The 18660-nt window shown below is 41.9% G+C and overlaps 1 protein-coding gene across 1 annotated transcript in view; it reads left to right on the top strand.

The window, feature by feature from the left end:
- The window catches only part of ENPEP (glutamyl aminopeptidase), a 74356-nt gene that overhangs the window by 17996 nt on the left and 37700 nt on the right, over positions 1–18660 (top strand). The window contains exons 4-8 of the mRNA XM_060246927.1: positions 954–1074; positions 6635–6789; positions 7945–8058; positions 9754–9888; positions 12459–12524. Of these exons, the coding sequence (XP_060102910.1) occupies positions 954–1074; positions 6635–6789; positions 7945–8058; positions 9754–9888; positions 12459–12524 (591 nt within the window). The remainder of the gene's footprint in view (positions 1–953; positions 1075–6634; positions 6790–7944; positions 8059–9753; positions 9889–12458; positions 12525–18660) is intronic.

The raw sequence follows: 18660 nt of genomic DNA, 5'->3' as shown, positions 1-18660 counted from the left end.
TGGGATGGTAGTCATGAAATGCCAAGAACAAAATAACTGTTTTCCAGGGCCTGACTAGAGGCCCATCCCGTCTTCAACAACAGTCAGCCAGATGATCCTGAGAACTTTTCAGCAGAGCATGCTGGTGATTCATTGCTGTCCTTCTTGATTACATGCAGCATCTTTGTTCTCAAAAATGTTCCACAAAATTCTCCTGTGCAGAGTTTGATGCTGAATGTTTTTCCAAATGCTTGCGTACTCATATTAGGTATAAAGAAACCTGTTTATGGGCAACTTTATGTATGAATGTTTCCAGTCCTTCTCATCCAGGGTTTTTTTTTTTGAGCAGGAACACAATTCCAGCTGGCTTGGCATCAGGGGTGTGGCCTAATATGCAAATGAGTTCCTGCTGGGCTTTTTCTGCAAAAAGCCCTGCTGTAATCATTCTTTTTGTACTGAGAGCTATGATGATGCTATATTTTAAAGATCTACCTGCAGCCTAAGTACATTTTTCCTGATTAAAAATGATACGAGTAAACACATCAATTGGCACATCTTTCTACAGCCATAGTCCTAAAACTACTCTGGCTACATTTAGAAAGATTCACATCCATAAATGCACTTGCTTCTTGGAACCAATAAGTTGCATGAGAAAGTGCTTTATGCTTATGGTCCTGTCTTTCAAGAAAGAGAAGTCAATAGTATTAGCTCTCAGAATGCCCTCAAGTACACTGGTGCTAATAAATGCTGATTTAGATCCATCCAATTTTACTGCTTGATCTCACCTGCTTCTTCTCATAGCTACAGCTTCTGACTCTTATGGCTTTTGTTCATGCAGACAGCATGATCCCCCAGCATAGCCTTTTTGAATGATTAACAGGGATCCCTTTTTCAACAGTGGAAAAGCTGGTTGGATCCAACCCACTCAGTAGAAGTGGGGGGATTCTCCACTAATGCCTCTCTTTGGTTTCCAGCTCCGAGTTTATGCCCAGCCACAGCAAATACACACAGCAGAGTATGCGGCAAATGTGACTAAAATCATATTTGACTTCTTTGAAGACTATTTCAATATGACCTATTCTCTTCCCAAACTGGGTAATTATTACTGTTTATGTGCCTTTTTTGTTGTTAATTTACTGTTAATTTATTGTTTGACAGGCAGCATCTGCACATCATTGAATATCATAATGCTCATATTGCAATACAGTAACAATATGTAACTAGTTTTTCCTGTGTGGCCAAAAAAATCCAGTTGCAAATAATAATGCAATATCTAACTATGTATAGATGCAGCCCCAAAGCGGCTCATCAGGATCTCTGACAAAGATCTTCTTCAATACAGTTACTTGAATTCTTTTAAAATAGACACAAAACTTGGGGCCTTCTATATGAAACTCATGTTTTGTACCACTGGATTATGAATCCCACTCATGAGCTATGGATGCACATAGGAAGAGGCATACTTCAGTCACAATTAAGATACTTCACTCCTTTAGTTCTAGCAGCTGAATTTAAATGCTAGCACTGCTAGTGGTGTGTGTGTGGGTTGTAAATCATGGGAAGACTTGGTGACATGGGCAGTGAGAGAAAGCTGGACACAACAAGATGCAGCCGACTGATTACAGTCCCAGGAAAGTCTGGACCAAATCCATCAAAGATCTAAGGGTGGTGGGACCAATTTGCATACAGTTTCCTCCAAGTCCTATGGCAACTTGGGCATAAAAGTACAAATGAGCCAATTCTGATCTGGTCAGTAGTATGGGAAGCTGACAACTGCCTTCCCCCTTAACATTTCCCCCCCCAAAAACCCAGTGGCTGTGGAGTGGGCATAATTCGCATTGTTGGAAGGCTGCAATTGCCCACATGCATCCTCCTGATAGTGTATATAACGCTTGCCCTCAAGGCCTCTGAGTCATTTTGACTGCCAAAAATAGCAAAGACAGAAGGCAGGAGCCCCTCCTTCCATACTACTGTCCCCACTAGAATCAGGCTTTCATGTAATTTTTTCAACACAAGCTGCAACAGAATAGGTGCAAGTCCCCGAGGAGAACATGTGAAAAAAGTAGCATATAGTTTAATTCTAACTCAATTAAGAAACTTCAGGTGGCATAGGTAATTCATTAATCTAGAAATGAAGTGAAGGCTATCAGTTTTTATATTCCTGCTATTTGGCAGGAGTCTCTAGGCACTGAAACTTTTAGATTTAGGCAATGAGAAAGGCCTGTCAGTATCACTAACATAAATAGGGTTGCCAGGTCCAACTCAGAAGATATCTGGGGACTTTGGGGGTGGAGCTTGGAGACTCTGGGGGTGGAACCATGAGACTTTCCCATTCCCCAAAACAAAATAAAAATACAGCAGTGCAGTTCCCCTGAATACAGTCTTCATTTCCTCATTCCCCAGCAGCTGCACTTCCACTGAATGAAAGTGAACAGAGAGAGAGAGAGCAGTCAAAATAAACACAGTTAGCATACACACACTTTTGTGATCTCACTGGGGACATTTACTTGCGGGAGTTGCGGGATGTAACATCTGCTGTATTTCAACCAACTTATTCAGACTAACAGGAAAATGAAAGTAGAGCAACCTAGGGGGTAGAGTTTTCCTTCAAAACAAACAGAGGGGCTCTGCTCACTTATCTTCCTTTCTCATATGCTTCACAAACTCACTGGAATGACCCATGTAGCTCTGCCTACTCACCCTGCCCATTCAGCTTTCCTCTTGCTCAGATTTAAAGGCATACATACACAGTCCAAAACACAGGCAGTACAGGAGAAGAACCAGGAGCCAATCTTGAATAAGGAGCCATGGCCAGATGTGACAAAGTAGGTGTGTATACTAAACCAGAAGAAGTCAAATTTTGGACAAATGACACCAGCCAAGCTGAAGCGGACTTGGTGCCAGTTGTGAAAAACACCAGTTCCAGTCATCCTATAACTGGTTGGGCTTGAACTGAAGAAATATTTGGTCTACTTGTAGTGGGTGCCACCATGCTAACAACCTGTGCGTGGACTTCCCCCACTGGGGAAGAACCTGGCATTCTATTCCCAGCATCTTGCCAACCTGCAACACAGCGGGGACCACAAGTGATGGTGCAAGGGCAGGTAAGAGGCTGGACTGCAACAATCAAGTCCATAGGGTCATCTGCCATGGGAAGAATATGTTCAGAGTCCCCTGAAGTGGGTCAGGTAGCAGCCATTCCATCCCCCTGCATCTCCAGGAGCACAATGGCCCATGTGAGAGAGCAATCACAGATATCGATCTGAGTATCATGATTGATGGGCGCCCCAAAGAAGAGAATTCGACTATAGCCATGAACTTGTGGAGAGGCAAATAGGGATTTTAAGGCCTGCTAGCTGGAGCATGAGAGTCCCTCCTGTGAGGCACATGCTCAGCTCTGGTCAACCAGCTTACGCAGCTAAATACAGTGGCACACGGACAAACAGATTTAGCAGTGCAAAATGAGTGCTTCCTAATCCCATAACCAGAATACCTGAGATCCTGATGGTGAAGATTCAAACCCAACCTCCCAAAACCCTCCATATAATGGTACCTTGCTCCCTGAAAAGCAGGTGGACGGACTATAGATTTTATGGACCCTGCCCAGAAAGGTACCTGAAGTTGGCCAGCATTTTCCTGACCCATTTCTGACTCACAGGACTTCAATGGTCTTCTTTTGTTGCTCAGAGACTGCCACTTTTATGGACAGAACTGAGACTCCTGGGGTAGCTGAACTCAGCCGCGGTGCACCATTTCCCCTGAAGGATCAGTCTTACTCGAACTGCAACACTTCTTACTGGTGGAGAATTCTGGACAAGCCCCCAATTTGTTCCATGCAATCCGTGGCTAAGTTTGCCACCCCCATCCCAAAGGAGGATATCTTTGTTAGTATTATAACTATCTTAATTTTTATCCCTAAATTTTAATTATGTTTCTAGATATAAAATGTATTCCAACTAATGCATTCCACAAACCTAAACATAAGGCCTTAGTCTCTGGGGAAACTCAGAAGAACAAGAAGAAAGCCTGTCAGTTTCATTGGAGGGCGAGGTTTGAATTCTTTTTCCTCCAAAAGAACAAGCATATGTGCACCAGTAGTTGTGCACATGAATGATTTAATGTTTAGTCAAAATTGGTTTCTCACTCATCTTTTAAAATAAATAAATGTTCTTTTAAAAATGTCCTTTAAAAAAAAAACCAAACAAACAAAAAGCCCAACTTTAAAATACCAACAACAAAGCAGGAGCCCAGTTTCAGTGAGTGGAATTGACTCCCTTCCTTGCACAACCTTGAGACAGATATGGAGATGCATCTGTCTGAGCCTTCTGTATAAGGCAGCTGTTTATATTCTTAGCACATATTTATTTAGACATATCCTGTCCTATATCTATGGTAAGCGCTTTTCAGAAATCAACATGTGTTATAAGCCAGCAAGAGCCTTGGGGACAGTGCAGGTTATTACAGCATGGTTAATATGAAAATATAAAAATATCCTGGCAAAAATTAAATAGCGAGCAGTGGTTTCAAAACTTTTGGACCAGTAAGGAATGCTTCCATTGTGCCCATCTTTGAATCCATTTGAATTCTATGCTAGACCAAGCAGCAGTGCAGTTAGTCCTCTCAGAGGAGCCCAAAGTCCATAATTCTCATTTAAACTGGTATTGATTGACAGCCATGAAGACATGACCCTACACATTATGGTGAGCAGAAGCAGATGTCGTTCATTACATGGGGATTTAGTTTACTTAATATGCCAATAAATATTTCTTAGCCCCATTTACAGAATCCTTTAACAACGTAATCATAGGAAGACATGGTAGAGATTAGTTTGGCATTACCAACAAGGCAATGAGTATCCCCAGGGGGGGGGGCAGACACCCAGCTTGCTAAAAACTGTGCATCTCTCTGAGAGATGCTGCACTTCTCTGTTGGACTTTGAGTGGCTCTCTTTCTTCTTAAGTTTACAGACAGAGGAACAGAAACAGGGCTTGCCATTAAATGAATAAGCCTTACTGAGAAAAGCAAGCTGTCCAAGTAAGACTGAGAAAAAGTAAAAAGTATGCTCACGGCAACAAATTGAGCAAAAAATACAAAGTAAAGATTTAAATCTACAGTTCCGATGTCATTCACTCTGTACCTACAGTAGCTGATCTTTTTCTATGGGAGGCTGTTTGAAGTTTAAGTTTTCTAAAAGCTTCCCATAATTTTGGAGTCTTTTCCAAGCATTCAGCCCTGTGTCTGCTCCACATAGCAATAGCAGCCATCAAGACAGAACTCTGTGTGAGACCTCTTTCCTCTTAATGTATTCAACTAGAACAAAACCAACAAATTCGACGCTCTCCTTCCATGCCAAAGGATTTTCCTCTTCTGTTTCCCTGTCATTGTGTGCATGAATGAATCCTTTCCTGAAATCTCCAGGAAGATAGCATCTAGCTCCTTGCACCCCACCCCCCAAATCCTAAGTGTTAGATTCCAGACAAGATGTGAGCAGCTGACCATTTCATTGCCTTTGACCAGGATGGCCATGATGGTTGATACTTAGGTGAAGCTTAAAAATAATTTACTTTCCCCTTCCTGCCTAACTTGTTTTAAAACTAAATCTGGAGGTTTATCAAGACAAAAACCCCAAGTAAAAAGGTATTTTCCACCACACACTTCTTGTTGCAGATCTGTCATTCCTCAGCATCACTCAGGAGTAGCATTTTGTGGAATGGAGGCAGGAAACTTCCATTCTCTGTCATTGGAAAATTTAGTCTGGATCCAACCCAAGGTCTTCCACCTACTAATTGCATTTTTATTCCACACTTCCTCTAAGAAATCAGAGCATTATTTCTCCCCTCTTCCACCCTTGCAAAAAGCTTTGAGGTAGATGGGGTTGCAAGACAGACTTGACCAAGGTCACCCAGAGAGGTTTATGGCTGAGCTGGAATTTATACCTTTCAACTCACTCCCAGTCTCATACTGAACTGGCCTTTGGTCCTCCTACACCATTTCCTTTTCATCCTCTTAGATCAGTCCCTACTTTTCTCACACATTTTCTCCTTCCCTGTCTCTTCCCATGTCCACATTCCATTCTGTACAGTTAAACGTGATTCAATATAATTTACTGGCCAAGAAGATGAACTGAGCCACATAGCCACACAAAAAACAAGGATTTCCTCAAAAACATCATGATGCATGTCCCAGTATCAGATGTCCATGCCCTCATCCTGTAAAAGCAAATGCCCTATAAAACATAGGTCGTTTTTGCACTCACCTTAATCAGCAGCGACGACCCTCTTCACCACGCAGGATCTGCGCGGATTTCGCACTAATTGCCGCGGAGCACCCAGAAGAGCCGGAAAGTCCTGACGCTTTTGCGGCGCAAATGGAAACCGCCAAAAACCAGTTTCCGTTTGCGCCACAAAAGCGCCGGGACTTTCCGGCTCTTCTGGGTGCTCCGCGGCAATTAGTGCGAAATCCACGCAGATCCTGCGTGGTGAAGAGGGTCGTCGCTGCTGATTAAGGTGAGTGCGAAAACGACCATTGTTACACCCATGCTGCTGCCACAGTGGGAAAAGTGAAACTGGGGCAAAAGTTCTGTGAATGGTGGCAGAGGAATCGATGGTTTCTTCAGTGCTTAAGTAAAAAAAAAAAAAATCTCTCTTCTGTGCAGACAAAATAGCCATTCCTGATTTTGGTACTGGAGCCATGGAGAACTGGGGGCTAATCACTTACAGAGAAACAAATCTACTTTATGATCCCAAAGAATCTGCAGCTTCTAACAAGCAAAGAGTGGCCGCTGTGGTTGCCCATGAACTGGTACATCAGGTACAGCTGACAAAGCATTTGATGTCCTAAGCACAGCCCAGCAGTGGTGCCCCTTGGTCCTTCCATTGCTTAACTGACAAGTCATTAAGACTCAATAAGCGTTTACCATGCCAAAGAATTTTTTTAAACAATCAAATTAAAGTTGAACACAGCAGATAAGGACAATTACAAACAAACAAAAAAGATTAAGGTGGAGTGTGGCAGTAAAAGAGCTAAGTGCATGATAGCTGGAGGGGGGAAACTTTGTGGTGCCCTTAGCATGTGCTTATTTGCTTAATTGTTAATCCAGGGCTGCATTTGCCATCAAAGCACCAAAAGACAATATTTTAATCATGAAAATAATTAGTTGCTTATCCCATAAATCATATTTTGGGCAGTTCTCTTTGCTACTCAGTTTGTAGAACTGTAAGCTTTCAAACTATTGAAGTATACCTGAGATAGTATTTTTGCCTCATTCACATCCAGCATCAGCACTTTCAAGGTTTACTGAAAAAGGCACACAATGCTGTAGCTGGTCCTCAGTTTCCTGTTGAGTTTTGCTGATACAAATTTTAGTGAGTTCCAGGAGATGCTGTGCATTCTTTTCTCTCCTGATTCTTCTCCTCCTCCTTGCACAAAAGGATGGAAGAAAAATCAATATATGAAATCTATTTCAACCACCCAATGGACTTTAGCAAAATCCAGAGTATATCAGAAGAACCTTGCAGGCTCTGCATTAGTACTGGGGTATCTAGGAGCAACATGGCCAATTTGCAGAGGCCTTGAAAATGGACTACAGTCATGACTCAGAACCTCACTTTTAGCACACAAATGAAGATATGAGTTTTGTGAAAAGGTACCACAAATGCATAAAACAATATTTTAAGCTTAAAAAAAAAAATAGCAGGCTATAGTGTGGGGACCCCAGACCCTACCTGTATACTCCATAATGTGTGCATCTAATTTTCCAGCTTACTTTAAAACAAAAATTATGTTATAAGAAGCAGCAAGAGCAATTTGAAAAAAGGAACTGTTCTTTATATTAATTTTAACCCATCAACAAGTATTTGTAAAACCCTATATATATGCTATTCTCTGAAGTTTTGCTAAGCTACCATACAGCTATTATCCTTCACTGACATTGTTTGTTTGTTTTTAAAATGCTTCCAATTCTAGTGGTTTGGGAATATTGTGACCATGGACTGGTGGGAAGACTTGTGGCTGAATGAAGGATTTGCCAGCTTCTTCGAGTTTATAGGTGTAAATGAAGCAGAAAGAGATTGGCAAATGGTAAATATTCATGTGATGTGTATTGTTCGCTGTTTGGTTAACATAAGTATTTTGATGACTAGTTTATGTAGTTCAAACCAAAGACTTGAGCAATAATGATTTACTGGAGAGGAAATAAGCAAATGATGAATAAAGAGCATAGGATCATTTGATGGCATCATATATAATGTTGTTTCAGTGCAGGGAATTGGGCTTTATAACTCTCCACAACTTCTGCAGTCCTAAAAATCAAAGTTCCATATAATTTTGTGCAGTTGATTGTTGAATGATAGATGACACTAATCTGTTCCCTCTCTGACAAGATACATATCAAGCCAGGCCAGCTACAGGGACAGCTTAGATCCACTATATTGTGCTAGTTTTACTGAATCTCTTTCCATAGCATTCACTGCATCTCAAAAACCAGATTTGGCAGTTAACAGACATGGAACCCACTTCTTCACATATAAAGAGCAAACACTAGTGCTGAATACCGGCTTAACCCAATGCCACTGAAAACGGTCAAAATAAAGAAAGTACTGCAATCAGGGCCTTTTCTGAGCAAGAACGCACAGGAACGCAGTTCTGGCTGGCTTGGTGTCAGGGGCTGTGGCCTAATATGCAAGTGAGTTTCTGCTGGGCTTTTTCTACAAAAAAAGCCCTGTGTGAAACAATGGTGATGTCAGGGGTTGTGGCCGAATATGCAAATAAGTTCCTGCTGGGCTTTTAATACAAAAAAAAGCTGTGACTGCAATGCTTCTAAATGCTTAGGCTAGGTCTTTGAGTTCACAAGATGTAGGGTTGAAAGGCATCCTGGTGATTACAGTCAGTCAGAATATTATATAGTATGAAGTATCTAAAATCAGCCATTCTGTGGTTCTTTAATTCTGCAGATCAGGGGTGATGTGTCATATGTTGCTGTAACAAAAAGACAGATATGCAGAGGATAAGAGAAAGATCCTATAGTCCTAGTGTAATAGTCTGTAGAGCTCTTAATCCATTTTATGAGCTAAAATTAGTAACATGTGTACTCTTTCTTTGTTTGCTAAGCTGCAAATGTAATATAATGTGCATCTGTGAGGGAGAAATGTTGTGAAGAGTAAATAATATCAACAAAGAAATTGTCTAGGTGAAAATAATGTTTCCATCCTTAAAATACTGTGCTGGGAGAAATACCCTGGAATAGTAAATTGTTACTGCCACATTTGTACCATAAAATGACAGAAATAATGTAAACAAGGTAATACCTGGCAACGGAAGCATTGTTGTTAGAGAAGATATACACAACATTCTTAATGTGTTCCTTTTCATTTAAGTGAAGCCATAAACCGTTTTCGCACACAGCTCACCTCGCAGTCACAATCCTGTTCCCTCTGCAGCATCTGGTCGGATTTCCCACCATCTGCGCCGAAGTTACAGGAAGTGCCGCAGCTTTTGCGTAGCAAACGTAAACCGCTAAAACCCAGTTTATGTTTGCTACGCAAAAGCCGCAGCACTTCCTGTAACTCTGGCGCAGATGGTGGGAAATCCAACAGATGCTGCGGAGGGAACAGGATTGTGACTGCGAGGTAAGCTGTGTGCGAAAACGGTCATAGTTGAAAATCCTACACTGTCATTATTTTTAATAATAAGCAGAAATAATTTTAAAAACATTTTTTCTTGGAATAGTTTTAATATAGTATGTTTTGATCTACCCCTCCCTTCATTTCCCCCCAGCTGGACCAGATTTTAATTGATGATATGTTTCCAGTGCTGAAGGAAGACTCTTTACTCTCCTCCCACCCTATTGTAGTGAGCGTGACTTCTCCTGATGAAATAACCTCTGTCTTTGATGGTATATCCTACAGCAAGGTAAGAAAGCTCTTGTGTTATGAACACATTTATGAACACAAGTAACAGGAAAATAAAAGTCAACTGGGATGGGCCCAAAAATAGGATTAGATCCAATGGAACCCTTCTGTGTACAGAATGACTCCTTTGCATAGAAGAATGACTTTATGATGGGCCCATAATAATACCTATTGATCTGTGGTTTTAGAAAAAGGCTAGGAGATGCAATTTTAAGGAAGTTGGGTACATCTACATTGTGTAAAGTTTTGCCTTTCATGGAGAAGATGCTGGATCAAGTGAAAATGGTTTTCTTACTATTAGGAATGGTGTGATTTGTGGAGTACCCTGATACCACCACAATTCCATATTATATGTATGTGCTGGAACTGCGGCTCCATCAGCATCTCTATTATAGTACATGGCCCTCAGTTGTGTTGCAAGCTGGTGCAGAGTCAATTCATCCAAACCTAGTTCATATAATCAACCCCACCATTTTCCATTTGAAGATAGCATTTTCCAGTTGCAGACACCATTTTCGTTTTCTTACATAACACTCAATGCCAAGGATTACTGCTTGGGTCCTCACACTGTACAATATTTTAATTGACTCTGCAATAGAACTAGTGCTGCAATTATCCCAAAAGAAGAGGATATTTATTCTTGTAATTCAAGATAACACTTTCACTAACACTAATTTCCAATTTGTTAGAGGCCAGCTGTAACATGTAAAAGGGTAGGGATTGCATTTCATGTTGCTTTGAATTATTTTGTGTGCAAATTCATGCTCACCAGACAAGACTGCCCAGGTGGGCCGGTGGAGATGTAGCAACCACTGAACCTGTGATATTAGGCATGCACTGCAGGGATAGTAGAGTCAAGTCATACCTGTATTCTATATACAATCAGGCACTAGCTGGACATGGTAACTGAAACATTAACTCTTTTTCAGACATTTTGTTTTGCTATTCATAACCCTCCCTTTACACACTGTCACCATCATGTGTGAATGGGATAATGTTCACATGACCCATTCGCACAAAATAACAGACACACGTGTATAAAGCAGGAGGAAGCTCATGTATGAAGCATGCTCCTGTTATATACAGCTGGAAAACCAAAATGGAATTCATTAAAAGGGCTGTTCCCATCAAAGCAAAGCCACTGGTGACAAGCAAAACTAGTTACAAGTAATAGAGACTATTTGCTATTAGCATCAATTGCCCCTTGCAGGAACTCATCCAGTCATTCTCAAACTTTTTGAAGTGAAACTCATTTGAAAACTTACTGCACTATTTTGAATAGATTTTTTGGGACACACTTTTCAGCTTAGGCTGCTTTCATACACATTGAATAATGCACTTTCCATGGAGATTAGCAATCATTTCCAAGCAGATTTCTCTGGGTGAAACAGGAAAATCCACTTGTAAACAATTGCTAAAGCTCATGGAAAGTGCATTATCCAATGTGTGTGAAAGCAGCCCTGGTGCAGTTTTAAAGACATATGCAGGAAACTCTGAAGACATTTGTTTACACCAAAGAAGTTTATATTTTATTTTCTTGAATTCATTTACACATTCAAAGCATTACAGAGAAGCAAACTGTATTTCATGGCCTTTTCGCACATTATCAAGCCCAGATTTGCTATTGAGTCCCCTTCCAGCTCTCTCTCCTGCTATACAAGAGAAGTGCAATTCACTTTTGATTTCCAGTCTACAGTTTGAAAACCACTGGGCAAAGGAGGAGCAAGAACAACTATCCACAAGCAGAAAGATTGTGGTGTTGGACTGGAGCCCTGACTCCAACTCAAAAATGGGTAGGATCAGGGAGCTGAGTGGATTTGACACACATTTTCTGGATTCTGTGTTCCCACACCATGCTAAAAATACTGCACACAAAACTGGAAGCCAGAATCTGACACAGTTGGAATTTCTTGGCTTTTGCAAGCATTTGCTCATTTGAAAAAAAAACAGCTCCTAGGCCTCTGAGAAATGGCAAAACAATATAAGAATGCAGGCAGTATCCACTGAACCTGCAGAAACTAAGCAGAGCTTTGGATGAAGTGTTTTGTGGCCTGAGGGTGGAGTTTCCCTGCCTTTCCTGCCAAGCCAGAGGCAACATTTAAGATAAACTCTCAGTTGTTCATGACTGAAGTTGGCTGATTCATGCCAGCCTCATATCTGTGGCTGCTAGTTCAGACACTGATGACAAAGTAAGCTGTTAATCTAAATGGAAGGAATAGTGTGCCTTGACCTGGATGGGCTAGGCCAGCAGGATCATGTCAGATCTCAGAAGCTAAGCAGGGGTTGATCCTGGTCAGTACTTGGATGGGAGACCATCAAGGAAATCCATGGTTACAACAGGCGATGGTAAACCACCTCAATTTGTCTCTTGCCAGTTTGTTGCCCTAAGTTAGCTGTGAATTGATGCCACTTTCCACCCTCAAGGAATAATATACATTGCTGGGTTGTACAGAAATAAGAAAGCTATGTTTTATCAATCTATGCCATTTATTTCCACAAACAACGACTTCTTAAAGAATCAAGAACATGACCACCTGAAACTAAGACAAAAACCTTCCTGTCTTTGTTTAGGGAGCATCAATTCTCAGGATGCTTCAAGACTGGATCTCTCCAGAAAGCTTCAAAACAGGGTGCCAGGTATGATTTATGCACAAAAAACAATCATGAAAAGAGGAACTGTTAGTAACTTGATATTTTGATTGAAACTGAAAGGAATTATGTCTTTAAGTTCCAAAGATCTCCAAGTGCGGTGTAGGCATTCCTCAGAAGGATGTCTCCATCCATTTTCTTCCTAAAAGGCCATAATCTATCTCAGTGTGAAATATCTGACAACAGCAATTATGAATTTATACACATTAAGTACACATCCATTTATACACATCCAGGTGTATAGGAATTTATACACATAAAGTACATGCACTCCCTCTTTCTCTTGCACAACCCCGATTCATACAGGGACATGCTGTACTGAGATTATGTATCCAGGTCAAATTTGCCCTGCTTCACTGTAACAGAGAAACCACACACCCATGCCCATTATCTTGAGGTGACTCATAGAAGGCTGTTGTTTGGGGGCAGGAAGGGGGTGGGAACCCAACAAGTTTTCAGTGCATCACATGAGAACAGTAAAGTAAACAAACAGAAATCATGCAAGGTGCTTGGCTCGATTCAGCAACAGTCTGAGCATCACAAAGGAAGTAGTGCTGTCATGAAAACTAGCAGCATGGTCTTGCATGCATGTAGTTTCTGCTTGTACATAATGTCCTTCATCTATTTCCTGCCACTGTATCATAGTGTATCATAGTGTCTCTAGTGCCCACTGTCTCTAGTGCCCAGAGACAGAACTGATATCACCATAATAAAGACATCCAAGCTGATCCCCACCTTCCTGCTATCCCACAATACTCACAACTATAGTGGGAGATGCCAGTTGATTTTAATAGGTCACAAGTAGGTTCCAATTAGTGTACACACTATAGTCCTAGGCTGCCATAATAATAATTTTAAAAACCTAGAATAGTAATGCACAGAAGTTTCTCTGTAGCTATGAGTGAGACAAACATCGCCATCTACTGTCATAGCATAGCACAGCTATAGAAAAATGGACAATGTGCTCTTGGACATAGCTTGTCAAACAGCACATCTTAAATTAGAGAAAAATTATCACACTACTGAGCCCTTTTGGGAATGCATGGATTTACCCAAGTAGCATCCCCAGGACTTTTTTCAGTTTGAAAACTGGAGCAGAGGTGGGGGAGGTTAAAACTCCTTCTTCATCAGTGCTATTGTCCTGATTCCTATTGAACAGTGCTGGCATGGAAATTGAGGAAGATTAACAGCTCACACAGCTGTTACAGGGTGGAAACCCCAAATGCCACCAATGTACTCTGTACTATGTGAAGAAAAGACAGGTGGTTGTGGAGGATCTGCTTCTGTGGGTCAGACTGTCTCACTCTCACTCATACATATATAGAGAGACAACAAGGGCCGTTTTCGCACTAGCGTTTGCTCCGGCGTAGCGCCCCATTTACCTCCGGATCTTCTCTTGGATTTCGCACATGTTGCTCCGGCGCTGCGCTTTGCTCCGGCGCTTCAGGGATTTTACGCCGGAGTATGTTTTTCAGCATGTTGCCGGAGTTTCCGAAAACCTCCGGATCCACTCCGGATCCACTCAGCGGAGTTTGCTGTGCGAAATCCATCCACGCCGGATCGACTGCTTTGTGGGCGTCACCCTCTCCCTTTCCGTCCTCCCACCCCATCCACCCGCTTGGCCAATCATCAGCCTTTCGCGGCGCTTCCCCAAAGTGCCGGCACGGCCATTTTTTTTAAAAAACTTCACAGTTTTGCGTAATAGCGATATTTCGAAATTAACAAATAAAAAAAAAAACCCCTCCTGGAATAGCCTCAATTGCCACTTCAATTGGTTTCGTTAGAATTTTTTTTATTATTATTGACTTTAGTTGCGTTATTTCGCTGTTGCGTTATCTTGATAATGCGAAAACGACCATTGTTGGGGGGGGGGGAATCTAGTGCCGGTGCGGGCCAAAGCGTTCATGTGTGTGTGTTTTAAAAAGGGAATGCCTCCCTCAGCTGTGCCACCAGGATTTCTGGACCTGCACAAAATCGCCATGTATAAAATGGGAAGTTGGAGTCCTGCATTCTTCTCCCTGGCTACATTCCGCTCGGTTAGAAAATAGACGCGACCTCGCTCTTCACACGCGCCATAGAAGGGGAAGGAGAGAATGGAGGGGGGGGGAGCTCTGGCAGCAGGAATCAGTCAGGTCCCCGTTGCAAGCGCCAGCCGGGGAGGGGAAAGAGAGCGGAGGAAATTGGGGGGGGGGATCTAGTGCTTCAGAATTTTTTTGGGGGGGAATCTAGTGCTAGGATTCTCCACTGTGAATGCTTCCGTTAATACATAAAGGGCTGTGGAGGATTCTACAGCTGCAGCCAATCCATAAGCAGCAGCAGCACACGTGATGCGGTTTGTCCAAGAAAAGAAGGGGAGGGAACAGCTCGATGTTATGTTAGTACGTTAGTACGTCATTACGCAACCAGACTTGCGCTTAAAAAAAAAATGATTGACAGGGCATCGAACTCAAGCCGATGCCAGTGGGAAAACGATTTGAGCCGGGGCTTCAGGGAAGGCGACTCCGCAAAAAGTCACTAGTGGGAAAACGAGAAAAATGATCCGGACATAATTGCGCCGCGGAAAAAGGGGAGCAAACGCTAAGTGCGAAAACGGCCAAGGATACATCAAAAGCATCCATACCACTTTTTTTTTTTTGGGGGGGGGGGGATCAAGAAAAAAACCTCTCTTACACATGCACTCCCTTGCAAAAGCATTCTCTGCTTTGTTTTTTTGCTTTGCAATAATAAGTCACATGTTGAATCAACCCTGTAAGGGGCTTGCAAAAGAAAGATAAAAAGTACAAAAGATAAAAATAAACTGGAAGAGTACTCATGTCATGCAAAGGGATGTTATTTATGCTTCATGCTGAGCTTTGGTGACCCTAGTTTGTCTCTTTGTGATGATCCTAGTTTTGTCTGCTTTGGTGACTCTAGTTCTGTCTGTGTGGGAGCCCAGAACAAAGCAAGCAATGTGTCTGTCTAGTCAAGAAGTAGCAGAACAAAGTTTGAGTCCAGCGGCACCTTTAAGACCAAAAAAGTTTTGTTCAAGGTATAAGCTTTTGTGTGCATGTATACTTCTTCAGATAAATCAAAATGGAAGATACCAGTCCATACATATAGGCTGAGGGTGAGCAGTAAATTAGCATACAGCATAATGAAGATGTTTAACAGATTCAAGGACCAAACAGGAATAACAAGCTTCATTACCATTTGCTTGGGTTTAATTCCTGCAGGGGGGGGGGTGTTATATGCTAAATCCTGGTGGGCTGCTGCCTGGAATTTCTCCACCCTTACAATTGGGCATGCAAAGTGGAGCATAACTGTGCTGCCTTTCTCTCTAGCCAAATCTATCAGTTAGGGAGCTTGGTGGTGGGAGGGGGCATGCTCCTTTCCCAGGACTGTTTTGGTATCTCAGCCAATCATAACCTGGTCTTTTATGTTACATTTGCAAAGGGACCAGAACAATTTGGATGAAAGTATCATAAACAGAGACATCCTCTTCTAAATCCAGTATAGTCAAAGTACGATAACTCTGTTCAGTAGTGCACTGTAATCTGGATGACATGGCCATAGTTAAGAAAGTTGATTGAAGTGAGTGGGCCAGACCTGTTATGAAGAAACAATGGGAGACATCTAGATGCTTAACATGGAACATGCATAAGAACATAGGAGGAGTTCTGCTGGATCAGACTAGTGGTCCATCTAGTCCAGCATCGTTTCTTACACATTGGTCAACCAGCTCCTCTGAAGGTCCAACAACAGGGCGTAGAGGCCAAGGCCTCTCCTAATATTGCCTCCTGGCTCTGGTATTCAGAAGTTGATTGTCTTTGAACATGAAAATTCCCTTCAGTCACCACAACTAGTAGCCACTAATATCTATCATCCACAAATTTGCCTAATGCCTAACACCTAGGACTGTAGCAGGGTTGAAACTAAAGTCAGAAGTAAAACCAGATAAAATGATAGTGAACACCATTAAAAGCATTCTATAACAAGATGGAACTCAGCTGGTACCCAGATACACATTAAAAATGTGCCTAGGTAGTGAATTCCAGTTTCAGAGAATACAACCGAAGTCTACAGTATTCATCTCTCTCTACTCAGAATAGGGTTGTCAAGTCTGTGTTGGAAAATACCTGGAATCTTTGGAGGTGGATCCAGGAGAGGGCAGGGATTTGGGAGGGGAGAGGTCTCAGCATGATACAATGCCATAGAGTCCACCTTTCAAAGCAGCCATTTTCTCCAGGGGAGCTGCTCTCTGCCAGCTGGAGATCAGTTGTAAAAGCAAGAGATCTCCAGGTGCAGCCTGGGGATCTCTTGCTTTTACAACAGTCTTGCTTTTACTACAGTCCTAACTCAGAAGATAGATGGGGAAGAGCATCATATGAAGATCTTAAATTATGGGCAGGTTGCCAGCAATGCTAAAAAAGTCGAGCTAATCTCAAAATAAATTCTCTCTCTCTCTCTCTCTCTCTCTCTCTAATATCAGGGGTGGCCAACAGTAGCTCTCCAGATGTTTTTTGCCTACAACTCCCATCAGCCCCAGCCATTGGCTATGCTGGCTGAGGCTGATGGGAGTTGTAGGCAAAAAACATCTGGAGAGCTACGATTGGCCACTCCTGAATCATGGTGTACACAATGGCAAAGATCAAAGATTTTAAAAACTGGTTTGATGATTAGACTACATAGAATGTCAGCATGAGCTTTACATAAGCTATAATAATTTTACATACAGCGTTGATGATTTCGCATTCAAAGCTAATGGAAATATCAAATGACTCTCTGTCACCTGGAGATCAGTTGTAATTCCAGGAGATCTCCAGTCACCATCTGCAAGTTGGCAACCTTATGGCAGTTTATGTGTTAAAGAGTATTGCAGGCCTCAGTTTAACCTTTACAGAGTTAACATCAACATTTTGAATTTAGCTCATGACCAACAATGAAAGTTTTAAAACATGGGACAAAAGTTAATGGTGACAGTTCTCAACCAATAATTTGGCTGCTGCATTTTGTGCTGATGGAAGTTTCTATACACTTTCAAAGCGTGTAATGTGTTATAGTAATCTCCACTTTGATCTGGTGGCTGCCATCGTTGCAGTTGCTTACAGATCATTCTCAGGAATGCTTAACATTTGCCTCTGAGTGATTGACCTGCATGTAAAGAAGCCCTACCATGTAGGTAACATTTTCCTAGATTCCCTGGAATATAGAGCAAGGTGGAACCATTGCAAAGGCACAGACAACCACATGAGCCAGATATGTGCAAAGACGGCCTGAGTCCATGGACAACAGACAGATGTATACTCTTTGTGTATTATACTTTCCCATCAGCGGGTGATTTAACAAGTGGTATAGTGTGCATGTAACCACTTGGCTTTTGAGTCAACATTATCATCTTACAAAATGTTGTGGAAAGGTCTGCCACATATTTGCATGCCCCCACCCCCCAAAAACTGGAAAAGCAGGAAGTGGTAAACGTCTCCTAATGGCTTGGTAGGATAAAATGGCTGATCAGCTTACCAAGTGGTGTTGTGTATGCTATAGTAAATTACCACTTGGTAAATGGCCACCTGTATTATTTACCCTCCATTTCCTAACAAGCCAGGCATGAAATTGTAACCATAAAGAATGCCTCATCCAGCAAAGCATTTCACATATATTCTCCCCGACATCCAATGGTTTCTTTTTCAAGCTGATCTCAGGTATAAGTGTGTGTGTGTGGGGAGGGGAATCCATCTCAATTAAAAACAGCCAGGGTACACACATACCTGAAGAGCCAGTTCAGCAAAAACCCAGCTGTTCTTTGACAATAAAACCCAGAGTGGAAAAATAAACATTTCCCCATCTCCCAGTCTTGCATGTCTGCAGGATCCATTCGCTAGTCCCTGAAAGCAAGCTGGGCTCTCCAAAGGACAGCTCTATTCTTTATCCAACGGTGACTTTGGGAGTCAGCATTTTCCAGCCTGACATGTTTTATTGGACAGCACATTTGTCCCAGAGAGGGCCATGTTCTTTCTTGTTTACCAAAGTCTACATGCTGTACTTGTGTTATATATTCCTGTCTTGTAAAATGGATGAGAGCTATTTTAAGATGATGGGGCATAAGGTGAATCAGACTATGAACAGAACAATCTGTACAATAATG

This window comes from Heteronotia binoei, chromosome 9 (genome assembly GCF_032191835.1).
Source record: "Heteronotia binoei isolate CCM8104 ecotype False Entrance Well chromosome 9, APGP_CSIRO_Hbin_v1, whole genome shotgun sequence".
Classification (NCBI taxonomy): Eukaryota; Metazoa; Chordata; class Lepidosauria; order Squamata; family Gekkonidae; genus Heteronotia; species Heteronotia binoei.
Note: the sequence above shows the minus strand (reverse complement) of the source record. Positions and strands in the feature narration are given on the sequence as shown.